Genomic DNA, 14,231 nt, shown 5'->3' with positions numbered 1-14,231 from the left:
ATTACCTTTAATTTTTTCAAAGTGTCCTGCTGTAAGGTCTTTAATAATGGCTTCTAGCATTTCCATCTGACTGATTCTAAACTAACTGGCCTATAGTTTTCTGCTTTCTATCTCCTTGCCTTTTTGAATAAAGAATTGCATTTGCTATGGGAGCTTCCCCTATTCTAGGGAATTTTGGAACATTAAACCAGTGCATCAGCTATCTCCCTGGCTGCTTCTGTTAAGCCTCCAGGATGATGTTCATCAGGACCCAGGGATTGTCAGCCCACAGCTTTAGCAATGTTCTCAACAACAAAGAACAACACAGCACGGGAAACAGGCCCTTCGGCCCAACGAGCCCGCGCCGCCATTTTAACATTGTGAGTGCCCTCTTCTACCTATGACCTTTGTCTACACCTATTGGGGAAGATTGAGGGAAGACTAATTCCCTTCCATACTGATTGTAATCTTTCTTGAGTTGCTCCCTCCCTTCCAATTCTTGATTGCTTACTCATGTTCCTGTTGAAATATTCAATTTCTTTTTTCCAAATTTCAAATGTTATAGATAGAATGGCCCAGGTCTCAAGGTCACTGGTGAAATGGAGGTGAGCAGGCACTGAATGCGTATAAAAAAAAATACCTGACTACCTTTTTCATAGGTTGCAGCAGGAGCTTGCTCTTCTGACTGAAGCATGAATTCATTGGAGACTTGAGTAGGGTGGCGTAGTAGCGAAGTGTTATCCAGTGGTGATCCATTCAGGCAAACCCCACGTTCCAGATTCAAGCAAAATGGGTTCTCCAGAAGTAGCCGTGTGTTTGTAGACCTCTGCAGCAGTGAACATCTCAGCATTTTATACAGAATGTCCTTAAAAATTGTGTTTTGAAAATCATGACTTGCCTTTAAATGAATCATCGGTTACAATAGGAATCAATGTTAAAATCAGAATTAGTTTCCTTGCTCTGAGAAAGCGAGTGTATTTTATTTGCAAAGTAAAATATCACTAAATGTTAATGCAACATAGAACAAAAATCCTTTTCAAAAAAGTTAACAGTTCTCACCTCAGTTACTTTTGGATTGACTAGGCTCCATCTAGTGGCTGATGTTGGTTAATACAGGAAGCAGTTGAAGTCCTGCTTACCTGCACCAACCAACCACTGTCATTAGATGGAGATAAATTCTGTGTGAGTTCAGAAGCAAAGCAGTGCCAGAAGTTGGGAGCTACTGAAGAATGGATCTGAGGACTAAGGTAAGAACAAAGGTGGGAATGGAAGAAAGAGGGACTGATGGCGAGGGTGGAAGCACTGTTGGAAAAGCATGTGAACAAACAGAACACAGAAAGGAATTCTGTGGCAAACAACATTCAACTGAAACTAGCAATGTTAAACAAATATATTGGCGCTACTTCAGTCACAATGTTAAAGTAAAATAATGTTAAATGAATCCACATTGAGCAGGTACTTGCTGTAATAGGACTGCAAAAAAAAAGGCCCAGTGTGTTTTACTATGAACATATGCACAAACATATGAATAAGGAGCTTGGGCCTGCTCCACCATTCAAATGAGGTCATAGCTGTTTCAAATGGCAAATATCTCCTTTAACTCCCTCACTCAGTCAGTACAGCTTCTGTTTATGAAATTTTAACAAACCTTTCTTGGAAAGCTGAAAGCATCTTTGGGGAAGAATTTAAAATTAACCCAGATTTGTGGTTCTGTTTTTATGGTGTGTTTTTTTTTGTCCTGTAAAATGTTGTTTATAATGAATCTATTAATAAGAGCTTAAATCTTATATCTGTAATAGTGTACAGTGCTTTGATTCCCAACTTTTTGTAGTTGTGAAATGTTCTAGAGTATTTGGTATAATTTCCTATTGTTAAGAGCGCTCAAAAAAGTCCAAAATACGTGTTGCATATATTTTGTCTGGCAGTATAATTAAAGATAGTTGGAATTAGTGGAGGTGTTGGATATGTGGTGGGGCCTATCTACAGGTTCTAATTTACATTCTGTTTTCCAATTTTACAGTAAAATTTGCTATGCCTGTAGATGGCGCTGCAGATACAGAATTGATGTGGGATGGGGAAAGAATTAATATCAACTTTAGATATTTTGAACTAACCTAATGTATTTTGAATAATAGGTCAATTATAGCAGATGAATTTATGAAAAACATGGACTGGAGAAGTGCAGTGAATCCAAATGTAGTTGGGCCTTTTTATAATGTAGGTTTGGGGGATGAGGCAAGAGGAGAGTGTATTTCTGATGGTAAATGAATAATGTAAATTGACAGGTGATTGGGAATCTCCAAATTTTAGCCTTATATAACTGTTATATTTTTATATTTATGATACAGCAAATCCCTGGGAACAGCAAGCCCTTAAGCACAAGGATAAACATGAATGTTACACAAGCAGCAAACTTTTTGATTTTGTTTGGCTGAGTTTGTTTAAAGAGGAGACAATTGATGCTAGCTTTGTAATGCGACAATGTCTCAAGGAAGGCATTATCTTGTGACAGTTTGGATAGATTATGATGTAGATAATAGCCCAGAACTTCTGTTCCTTGGGGGTCAACTTGGGAAGCACCCCAGAAAATTCTCGGCTCCGCCAGCCAAGTTGTTCCCTGCAGGGATTGCACAGGAATTGCTTGGCAGGTGTAAAGTTCTGATTGCACTAAACTAGGAACCATCCAATACTCCAATTTTTTTTTTAAATTGCAGACTTTGGATGGTTTGACTCTCTTGGCAGAATTGTTACCCAGGAAAAGTTAGGATTAAAACCATTGCTTACTCCTGAGTAAATATGGTACTGACCCCACAACACCCTCCCCGTTCCCCTGCCAACCTGCACTTTCCAACCACACCTCCCTGACACCCTGTCACAACCAGGTAAGATTAGTGCCATAAAATTGGGACGCAGCTTCACTTGCCCTGACACTACTGCCCTAGAAGGCTGCACATTTCTCACCAGGCCCAGGTTGGTGGAACAGGGGAGAAATTTACAGCCAAAGACAATTTCATTTGGTCACTGTCTCGTAAGAAGGGAAAATTATACATGTGGGAGAATTTAAAATGGCAAATGGGGAAAAAAGGCCATCAGGCTTGAAAATACTCAAATTCTCTAGCGACTGAATGCACAATTTTAGCACTCACCCTTGTTAGAATGCCCTTAATATTTAGTTTGTTCTGAGTTTCCTGATATGTTCTGACTATTCATTTCAAATTACTTGTCATTAATTTAATTGTATTCTTTCTGTCCTACAGAGATAGATTTAAAATTATCTGAAAGTAGGTTCACTTTTTCATTTGTTCAAAATATCAAGTCACTTGATTAATTTTGAAAATTAAGGGGGGGAATATTTCAGAATAAGAGAATGAGATTGACTTTTTTTGTAAAATAAAAATTAATTACTAAAAATTTCAGAATTGTAAAATGTCATCAAGATGAAAAAAAAGTCTTAGTTGTCCTATAAATGTTATGATTGAGTGGCTCAGTAATGCATCATAAACTGAAATTCTACCTCCACAAATGGCACAATGTTTTAAAGCATGCTTGAGGTACTAAGCTGTGCAAGCCAGAGGGGTCCCAAATTTGAAGTATAGTCTTGTGTTCAGTTAACCATTCTAGCGAGTGCATTGTAATTGCCTCCGTTGTTCCAAGCACAGGATGGTAATATCTCTCAGCTGGTGATGTTTCCTGCTAAACATTCCAAGACTTTTTTATGAAATGTGTTCCATGCTCAATGACATAGAGATTCTCCATGCAAGGAATTTAGTTCTTCACTCCACATTTGTTGTTTTGATCCATTTGTTTAATAGAAAGCAAATTATGGAAAGTGCACTCCCAAAATGTATTCCTGGTGGGCAAGTCTGTAATGATCCTTTCATTGTTATACATAGAAAAAAACACTTTGGTGAAGTATTAAAGGGCTTCTACTGAGCTTGGAACTGTACACTAAGATGAGTCGCTACCTTAACTGTGTATTTTTAATTAGAATGAAAAATACCAAATCAAACCCTATACAATGGGGAGAACATTTACACTAGATTAACTGTATGTAAAATAGCCCATTAAGTAGTTAATGCACTGTGCCTGTAAAGGAGAACCATAGCTTATAGTGCTATACTCATGTGTTTTGCTCTTTTAAATTAACAGCTGGAAACCAAAAGGGGGCTTTGACTCCAACGTTTAAAGCTAAAGATGAGCCTAAATCTGATTACCGATTTGGTAATGAATCCGCAGCAATGCAGGAGCCTCCTGAGAAATCAAAGAAGATGACTGAAGTTACTGCTGCTTCAGAAATGTTCAGCCAGGATATGTCTTGTAAGGTGGCATCAGAGCTGCTGTTCAAACTGTCAGGTACTCCCCTCAAATCATCTGTTGGTTTTAAATGTATCAGTTAATTTTTACAGTGATGAATAACTTGTTTATTTTTGGTTTTGAACAGATTTGTTTAGACATGTTGTAGAACATCAGGGTTGTGGTTATCATTTTGTATCATAGAGCTGGGTGGCTGCAACTCAGCTCTGATTCTCTCCCCACCTAAGCCATGTTGACAAGTTGAATGACTTTGCTATCTTTCCAGGCGAAAGGATTTGAAGAGGAAAAGAAATGGATAGTCATACTTGGATAGCAACTGGTGTCTTCAAGGGAATGGTTATCAAAACAAAACATTGATAGTCTGGAGCATTATTTTTCAATTATAAGATGTCCAGCCTAGTGGGGGGAAAAATTACTAAAACAGGAGATTTACCTGGAAAAAGATGGAGAAAAGGGTGTTTTTATTTTAATATGACTCATGTTATCATTGTTCATTTTATTGTTTCTTCCCATGCTTCGTCCATTGATTAGGCTTTATCTGCAGATTTGCATTGCCTCTTCATTAGGTTTTCAAAAGTTTAATAAAAAGGACACCTCCAAAACAGTTTACCATATTGATAAGAAGCAACAAATTGCACTGGGGTTTTCATCAAAAATGGTTTACTTTGGCATAAGATTCAGTTAGGAATGACCATTTTTGAGCTTCCTGTGTTGATGCTAAGAAGTAGCAATTAGTAACTCTCCACTCATTGGAACCACACCTCGCACAAAGGAAGTTGTTATGGTTATTGGGAGATTAATCATCTCTGCCCCAGGGCATCACTACAGGAATTTGTCAGGGTAGTGTCCAAGACCCAACCATCTTCATCTGCTTCACCAAGGACCTTCCCTCCATCATATCGTCAGAAGTGGGAATGTTCGCTGATGGCAAGGTCCAAGGCCATTTGCAACTCCTCAGAAACTGAAGGAGTTCATCTCCAGATGCAGCAAAACTTAAACAACATTCAACCATGGGCTGATAAGCGGCAAGTAACATTCGCACTGCACAAGTGCCAGACAATGATCATCTCCAATTAGAAAAAAGAGTCATTTCCCCTTGGTGTTCAACAGCATTATCATTGTTGAATCATAGAATTCCTACAGTGCAGAAGGAGGCCATTGAGATTGTACTGACGTTCATCCATGCCCTATTCCCATACCCCACATATTTACCCCATTAATCCCCTAACCTATATATCTAGGGGCACTAAGGGGCAATTTAGCATGTACAATCAACCTGACCTGTACATCTTTTGACTGTGGGAGAAAGCTGGAGCAACCCAAGGAAACCCACACAGACACAGGGATACATGCAAACTTCACACTGACAGTGACCCAAGCCAAAATTGAACCCAGGTCCCTGATGATGTGAGGCAGCAGTGCTAACCACTGTGCCACCGTGCCATTGTGGGGATAAGGCAGAAAAGTTGAGTTGAGGATAATATCAGATTAGCCATAATTTCGTTGAATGGTGGAGCAGGCTTGATGGGCCAAATGGCCTACTTCTGCTCCTACATCTTATGGTGATTCAGAAGATCGTGAGATACGGATTAAGAGCAATGAGAAAAGGAGGATGATGTTTGTAGGTCTTCTCATTATCCAGCATTAAAGTCTCACCAGTTGCCATGACCTCAGTGATTTCAATTCCTCTCTTGGCCAGCAGGAAACCCATGTTGACACAGGGGAGAATGTGCAAACTCCACACAGATAGTAACCGAAGGCCAGAATTGAACCTGGCTCCCTGGAGCTGTGAGGCAGCAGTGCTAACCACAGTGCCACCATGCTGATCTAGAATCCTCAGAGAATCCCTACAGTGCAGAAGGAGGCCATTCAGCCCATCGAGTCTGCACCGACCATAATCCCGCCTTATTCCCATAACCCCACATATTTACCTTGCTAATCCCCTTGAACACTAGGATCAATTTAGCATGGCCAGCCAACCTAACCCGTACATCTTTGGACAGTGGGAGGAAACCGGAGCACCTGGAGGAAACCCACGCAGACACAGCAAAAACATACAAACTCCACCCAGACAGTGACTCGAGGTCGGAATTGAATCCAGGTCCCTGGCGCTGTGAGGCAGCAGTGCTAATCACTATGCCACTGTGCTGTCCCTCTGGTCTCTAATATGTTTGAATAGCCATTGCCATCAAAATCTTAGAATATTTTATCACAAGTTTTTTTTTTCCAGGAGAGCAACCTGTGGTCATCAGGGTCTATGGTGACTTTGCCTTTGCACTATGTTATATTTGCTGTGGTCATTTGGCCCTATTTTAACTGTATACAAGTGGAAAGATTTTAAATAAGTTAAAATTTCACTTGTTCTGTGGCACCACACATAAGAACGTAAGAACTAGAAGTAGGAGTAGGCCATCTGGCCCCTTGATCCTGCTCCGCCATTCAATAAGATCATGGCTGATCTTTTTGTGGACTCAACTCCACTTACCCACCCACTCACCCTTAATTTCTTTACTGTTCAAAAATGTATCTATTCTTGCGTTTAAAAACATGCAATGAGGTAGCCTCAACTGCTTCACTGGGCAGAGAATTCCACAGGTTCACAACCCTTTGTGTGAAGAAGTTCCTCCTCAACTCAGTCCTAAATCTGCTTCCCCTTATTTTGAAGCTATGCCCCCTAGTTCTAGTTTCACCCACCAGTGGAAACAACTTCCCTGCTTCTATCTTATCTATTCCCTTCATAATCTTGTATGTTTCTATAAGATCTCCCCTCATTCCTGAATTCCAATGAGTTTTGCCCCAGTCTACTCAGTCTCTCCTCATAAGCCAACCCTTTCAACTCCAGAATCAATCTGGTGAACCTCCTCTGCACCCCCTCCAGTGCCAGTATATCCTTTCTCAAGTAAGGAGACCAAAACTGTACACGGTACTCCAGGTGTGGCCTCACCAGCACCTATACAACTGCAACGTAACCCGGCTGTTTTTAAACTCCATCCTCTAGCAATGAAGGACAAAATTCCATTTGCCTTCTTAATTACCTGCTGCACCTGCAAACCAACTCTTTGAGATTCCTGCACAAGGACACCCAAGTCCCTCTGCACAGCAGCATGCTGCAATTTTTTACCATTTAAACAATAATCCATTTTGCTATTGTTCCTACCAAAATCGATGATCTCACATTTACCAACATTGTATTCCATCTGCCAGACCCTCGCCCACTCACTTAGACTATCTGTATTCCTTTGCAGACTTTCAGCGTCCTCTGCACACTTTGCTCTTCCATCCATCTTGGTGTCATCTGTGAATTTTGACACACTACACTTGGTCCCCAACTTCAAATCATCTGTGTAAATTTTATTACTTTGTGCTGTAATAAACACACATTTATTACTTCATGCTCTAATAAAACTCATTAAAAACTTCTCTCATTCACCTAACTATAAGAATGTTAGGTCATAAACCTAAGAGTGAACAGCATACAATTAAATGTATTGCGGCACATAATTTTTTCTGTTTCTTTTTAGTTGGCTAGGCAAGGTGCATGCTCATGTTTCTTTGGCCTGAGAAGTGTTCATATAACATGTGCAAAGGGTTTTTTAGATTCTGATGGCAAGGCATGCTTTCATAAAGCTTAGTCTTTATGTAACAGACAAGTGCATTTATTTGATTACAAACTGACCGTGCACAAAAGTTGCAGATGCTCAAGGCATGAACAAAAATGGCAGAAAATAGATTATTCCAGTATATTTAATGTGAATTTCCTTATTCCTTTGTGCTTCATGTTAATCATTGTATTAATTCTTCAGCCTCATTACTTGCTCACTTTGGTACGTGCTTTTTGGAATATTGGGTTAACTGCCATTTGTTATTAAGTAGTGTTCTGATATAGATTCTATATTTAATTGAGTGTTCCATATTGAGTGATGTATGAAATAATGGATTATATTGGTCTGAAAAATGTGTTAATAGAATGCAGTGAGGGATTCTGTTATGGGAAGAGACTAGAGAAACTAGAATTTTTTTCCATAGTTCAGAGACAGTAATGGAGGTTTAGGTAGAGGTGGATCTCCAAGCAATTTTGATAAATAAGGAGAAACTTTCCACTGGCAAGAAATAAACAGGAGCCAGCATAGGCTTAGTGGAAAGGTTTTCACAATTGTTGTATATCTTGCCTATTCACTTATTATTCTGCTGGGAATAGCAATTGGAAGAAATGTTTCCCTTGATTAATCTTGTAGTTGCTTCCAACACAAAAGGTAAAGCCATAGAGGTTTATAGCATGGAAGCAGACCTTTTGGCCCAACTTGTCCATGCTGCCCAGTTTTTAACCACTGAGCTAGTCCCAGTTGCTTGCATTTGGTCCATATTCCTCTTTACCCATCTTACCCATGTAACTGTCTAAATGCTTTTTAAAACTCAAAATTGTGCCTGCCTCTACTACTATGTCTGGCAGCTGATTCCAGGCACTCACCACCCTCAATGTGGAAAAATTTCCTTTTGTATCTCTCCCCTCTCACCTTAAACCTATGCCCTCTAGTTTTAGACTCCCTTGCCTTTGGGAAAAGATGTTGACTACCTATCTGATCGATGCCCCTCATTATGTTATAGACCTCAATAAGATCGTCCTTAAGGCTCCAGTGCTCTGGGGGAAAAAAGTCCCAATCTATCCAGCCTCTCCTTTATAATTCAAAATATCAAGTCCCAGTAGCATCTTAGTAAATCTTTGCATGCTGATTGTCCCTAACCAGTCCTTTGTCACCTTGCACTGCTCATTCCTGCAAATTCTGTTATGAATAGATGGATCTGCAACCAGCAGATTGGGAAGGATAAGGTCAAGTAGGTTTTTCCCTCTTGTTGATTTTCTTGCACCTGTCTTCAGAACTTGCTCAGCTCAGTCAGTATTGGTGCTATTTGATGATAGACATTGAAGTCCTCCACTCAAAGTACATTGTGTCCCCCTACTTCTGCTTCTTCCAAGTGGTATTCAACATGAGCGCAAATCTCTTTTGGAATATTGGGTTAACTGCCATTTGTATTAAGTACTATATTCTGATATAGATTCTAAATTTAATTGAGTGTTCCACATAGAGTGGTGTATGAAATAGTGGATTATATTGGTCTCAAAAATGTGTTAATAGAGTACAGTGAGGGATTCTGTTATGGGAAGAGACTAGAGAAACTGGGAATTTTTCCCATAGTTCAGAGAACGTAAGTTTAGGTAGAGGTGGATCTCCAAGAAATTTTGATAAATAAGGAGAAACTTTCCACTGGCAGTAAATAAACAGAGGAGTCAGAACTAAAATAAATGGAGAAAGCAGTGAGTTGTTGAGATGCTCTGCCTAAAGGAAACAGATTAATAGTTTCATAACAAAATTGGATATGTCCTTTGAAAAGGAAAAAATTGTAGAGACATGGGTGAAGAGCTGGAGAATGTGACTAATTACATAACTCTTCCAAAGAGCCAGCATTAGCACAATGGACTGAATGGCTCCCAGTATTCGGTGATTTGACAATGTTCTTCAAGCCCTGTTGAAAGTAAAGTGTTGCTGAGAGTTATGTTGCTTGGACAAGATTCTCTGTATACTTACAACTATGTCTTTTTTTTCTGCATCTAACCACAGCTGAAAACAAAAAGCAATTAGGAACACAAGTAGTTACAATTAAAGAGGAACCAATGGAGCTGAAAATACCTGAACCTACGAGCTCGCTATTCCCTAGTCGGGTGTTCAACTGCAAGGCAGTAAAAAATGAAAGTTCACAGAATTCCCCTGAAATTATACCTCTCACAGAAATTAAACTTTTCACTCAAGACATATCCGTGAAAATGGCATCAGAACTTCTTTATCAACTCTCAGGTATTTGTGTTGCTGTTTCACAAATATGTATATTCTGTGTCAAAGTAATAATGTATTCACGAACAATAATTTCTAACTTGCAGCCTTAATTTGTAAAAAAACATGCTTTTTAAGCTCTCTTCAGTTTGATGTTGCATTGCAGCAATAATACAACAATTTCTGTATGCAGTTACGACCAAAAAAGAAAATTTGTTAGGAAAAAATTTGCAGTCATTAAACACAGTACCAATTGAAACCCAAGAGCCCACTTATGAGGTTTTTCACTGATTCATGTCAATAAAACTGCTTAAATGTTTAGCTGGTCTGAAGGTTTTCATGTGTTATTCATATCTAACAGCATCCACCTTTTAAATTACATACATTTTAACACCTGTAACTCTATAGACATGATTATTTATTCAGGCTTCCCTAAGAATTGTGGCTTATTGTACAATACCTTCTCTGATAGGTAATATGATTTTTTTCACTTATTGCTGGTTGTTGTGTCATGTGAATAATTTTGTGTACAGACTACAGTTCTCCAGGCAGGTTACAGTTTGAAACAAACTTGAACCACACCCAAACAGGTTTTGGCATCCCTTAGGAGAGAAAAGGGGAAAGGTCAACTTTGCCTTTTTGAAACTGTGGGGAAAGAGAGGGGGAAGGGCAGGTACATTGATAGAATGTGTCCTTGAACTTATTTCCATTTCCATCTGTCCCAGGAAGACCATGGGATGCAACTTTAATTACCCAGCATTTTGTTTCATTTTTGTGGCTGCTTTTGTTTGTGTTTGAGAGATTTGCTGGCACTCGTCTTGTGGGAAGGAGCATGTTGGAAATATATTAAGTGAGAGTGAAAATGGGTCAAAGTCAAGGAGTTAACAGTTACAAAGTCCTGGAAATTGAGTTGTTGACTGTAAAACTTAGTGTCTGCTAATGTGCGTAGTATAATTAAGGTGGATAGGATGCTGAGTAGTTTTATATTATCATGGTGCTGCATCAGATTGCTATCTGACCTGTAACTGACCTCAGTCCCTTGTGTAAGTTGGTTCTGCAAAAAAAGATCCATTTATCTTTTGTGTAACCTCAGGCCATGTTTTGTAAGTTCTGCACCACCTTCTCTCGCTGCTGTTCAGTAACTTATGTTCCTGGAATGCTGTCAAGGCAATAACTTAACTCTGTTCTTGTAGAAGGGAAACATCTTTATTACAAATATGACAGGGCAGAATACTCCAGTGGGGAATCTATTGTAATAGCTTATCGATGGATGTGCATTAAGTTATTAGAGTTGTTATTTGTGGATAGGCTATCTTTAGTGAACTATGTTTGACCTGTAGGTTTGGCAAACAAATCTTGTAGCTATGGAATCGAGTACTGTTTTACTTATGCAATTAACATCAATTCATGTTAATTCTTCGTCCAGGACTTATATTTTTCTATATGCCCCTCCTAATTAAGACTTCTTTTTAATGGGCCTCTGGAAAGCAACCGAAGTGTACCACTCTCCTGTGCAGTGCGCCAAGTTTCTGTTGGAACTGGCGTCAGAATGGAACTTGATATACTCTACACTTGCAAACTTGTAACATTTAGAACCAGCATGCATGAATTAAGTCTCAGTGCATTATTACATGGATTTACTGTACTGTTGGACAGTACTTGGATCCAGGAAGACTGAATGAAGTGTGCAACAAGCTAAGGATTTAATTCTGAAATGTTTTTTTCATTTCAAAATAGAAATGTTGTTCTTGGGGCCACTTGGGGTGGCACGGTAGCACAGTGGTTAGCACTGCTGCTTCACAGCTCCAGGGACCTGGGTTCGATTCCTGGCTTAGGTCAGTGTCTGTGTGGAGTTTGCACGTTCTCCTTGTGTCTGCGTGGGTTTCTTCCAGGTACTCCGGTTTCCTCCCACAGTCCAGAGATGTGTAGGTTAGGTTGATTGGCTATGCTAAAATTGCCCTTAGTGTCCTGAGATCCATAGGTTAGAGGGATTAATGGGTAAATATGTAGGGATATGGGGGTAGGGCCTGGGTGGGATTGTGGTCAGTGCAGACTTGATGGGCCAAATGGCCTCTTTCAGTACTGTGGGGTTTCTATGATTTCTGTGATTTCATATCAACATCAGCTATCCTGCCAACTTAGTACAAACTAAATCACTGTGGTGGAACCTATTATTGATGCCAAGTGGTTCACTCTCATTAATTACTGCAGAGGTACAAGTGAGAAGATTCTGAATGCATTAAAAGCCAGTCAAATAAACAGACTGATGGGTGGTGTGCGGCAATGATTACTGTTTACAACTTTGCCAGAACATCCAGATATCCTTCAACACAGGGATAGACATCATTAACTACTGCAGTAAACAGTTGAAGAGATGGGTAAAACTCTATCTTGAGTTGTACTCAAGGAAGAACAAGGTAACTGAGGAAGCACATAACCCACAATGAAGGAGTGTAGCAAAACTACTGACAGCTTCAGGTGCTGATTCTATCCCACCATGACTCATTAAACATGGAAAATCAATACTCCTGTAGCATCAGCACAAACTTTTCTGTCTCTGCTTGATGGAGGGGCCAGTGCCCCAGAATAAGTGTGGTGCACAGATAGTCATAGGGTTAGAAGTTTACAGCATGGAAACAGGCCCTTCAATCCAACTTGTCCATTCTGCCCAGTTTTTACATTTAGCTAGAATATAGAACCTTACAATGCAGAAAGAGGCCCTTTGGCCCATCGAGTCTGCACTGAACACAATCCCACCCAGGCCCTACCCCCATATCCCTACATATTATACCCACTAATCCCTCTAACCTACACATCCCTAGACACTAAGGGGCAATTTCTTAGCATGGCCAATCAACCTAACGCGCACATCTTTGGACTGTGGGAGGAAACCGGAGTACCTGGAGGAAACCCACGCAGACACAAGGAGAATGTGCAAACTCCACACAAACAGTGACCCGAGCCTGGAATCGAACCCAGGACCCTGGAGCTGTGAAGCAGCAGTGCTAACCACTGTGCTACTGTGCCACCCACATTTGGCCCATATCCCTATAAACCCATCTTACCCATGTAACTGTCTAAATGATATTAGACTAGTATCAATTGCCCGCATTTGGACCATGTAACTGTCTAAATGCTTTTTAAAAAATAAAAGTGTATCTACCTCTACTACCAACACCCTCTGAGTGAAAAAAATGCCCCCTGGACCCTTTTGTACCTCTCCCCTCTCATCTTAAACCTCTGCCCTCTGGTTTTAGACTCCCCTACTTTTGGGAGAAGATGTTGACAATCTACCTTATCTATGCCCCTCATTATTTTATAGACTTCTATAATATCAGCCCTAAGCCTTCTATGATCCAGGGGAAAAAGTCCCACCCTATCTTGCTTTTCCTTATAATTCAAAACATCAAGTACTCAGTGGCATTCTAGTAAATCTCTTCTGCACTCTTTCTAGTTTAATAATGTCATTTCTATAATAGGGTGACCAGAACTGTACACTGTATTCCAAGTGTGGCCTTACCAATGTCTTGTACAACTTCAACAAGACATCCCAACTCCTATATTCAATGTTCTGACCAATGAAACCAAGCATGTCAAATGTCTTCTTCACTACCCTGCCGATGTTTGATTTATTTTCCTTACAGCCTGCAGGTGCAGCAGGTGGTCAGGAAGGCGAATGGGATGCTGGCCTTCATAGCGAGGGGGATTGAATATAAAAGTAGGGAGGTCTTGCTGCAGCTGTATAGGGCATTGGTGAGGCCGCAGCTGGAGTACTGTGTGCAGTTTTGGGCGCCGCACCTGCGCAAGGATATTTTGGCCTTGGAGGGAGTGCAGAGGAGGTTTACTAGGCTGATACCGGAGTTGAGGGGGTTGAGCTATGAGGAGAGGCTGAATAAACTAGGCTTGTACTCGTTAGAGTTTAGAAGAATGAGGGGAGATCTCATTGAGACGTATAAGATGATGAATGGGATGGATAGGATAGAGGTGGAAAGACTCTTCCCGCTCAAAAAAGACAGTAGGACTAGGGGGCACAGCCTCAAGATAAAGGGGGGGCAGTTCAGAACGGAGTTGAGGAGGAACTTCTTCACTCAAAGGGTGGTGAATCTCTGG

General features: G+C 40.3%; 1 protein-coding gene across 6 annotated transcripts in view; it reads left to right on the top strand.

Moving 5' to 3' along the window:
- The window catches only part of znf827 (zinc finger protein 827), a 138,364-nt gene that overhangs the window by 41,206 nt on the left and 82,927 nt on the right, over positions 1-14,231 (top strand). For all 6 annotated transcript variants that reach the window (XR_013887062.1, XM_080193213.1, XM_080193220.1 and 3 more), the window contains exons 5-6: positions 4,129-4,332; positions 9,912-10,145. Coding sequence is in view for 5 of the 6 variants with exons in the window: in XM_080193213.1 (XP_080049339.1) it covers positions 4,129-4,332; positions 9,912-10,145 (438 nt within the window). In the remaining variant the exon portion in view is untranslated. The remainder of the gene's footprint in view (positions 1-4,128; positions 4,333-9,911; positions 10,146-14,231) is intronic.

This window comes from Carcharhinus amblyrhynchos, chromosome 1, assembly GCF_965287045.1.
Source record: "Carcharhinus amblyrhynchos chromosome 1, sCarAmb.v2.hapA, whole genome shotgun sequence".
Classification (NCBI taxonomy): Eukaryota; Metazoa; Chordata; class Chondrichthyes; order Carcharhiniformes; family Carcharhinidae; genus Carcharhinus; species Carcharhinus amblyrhynchos.
The sequence above is the reverse complement of the archived record's forward strand: the minus strand, read 5'-3'. Positions and strand labels throughout refer to the sequence as shown.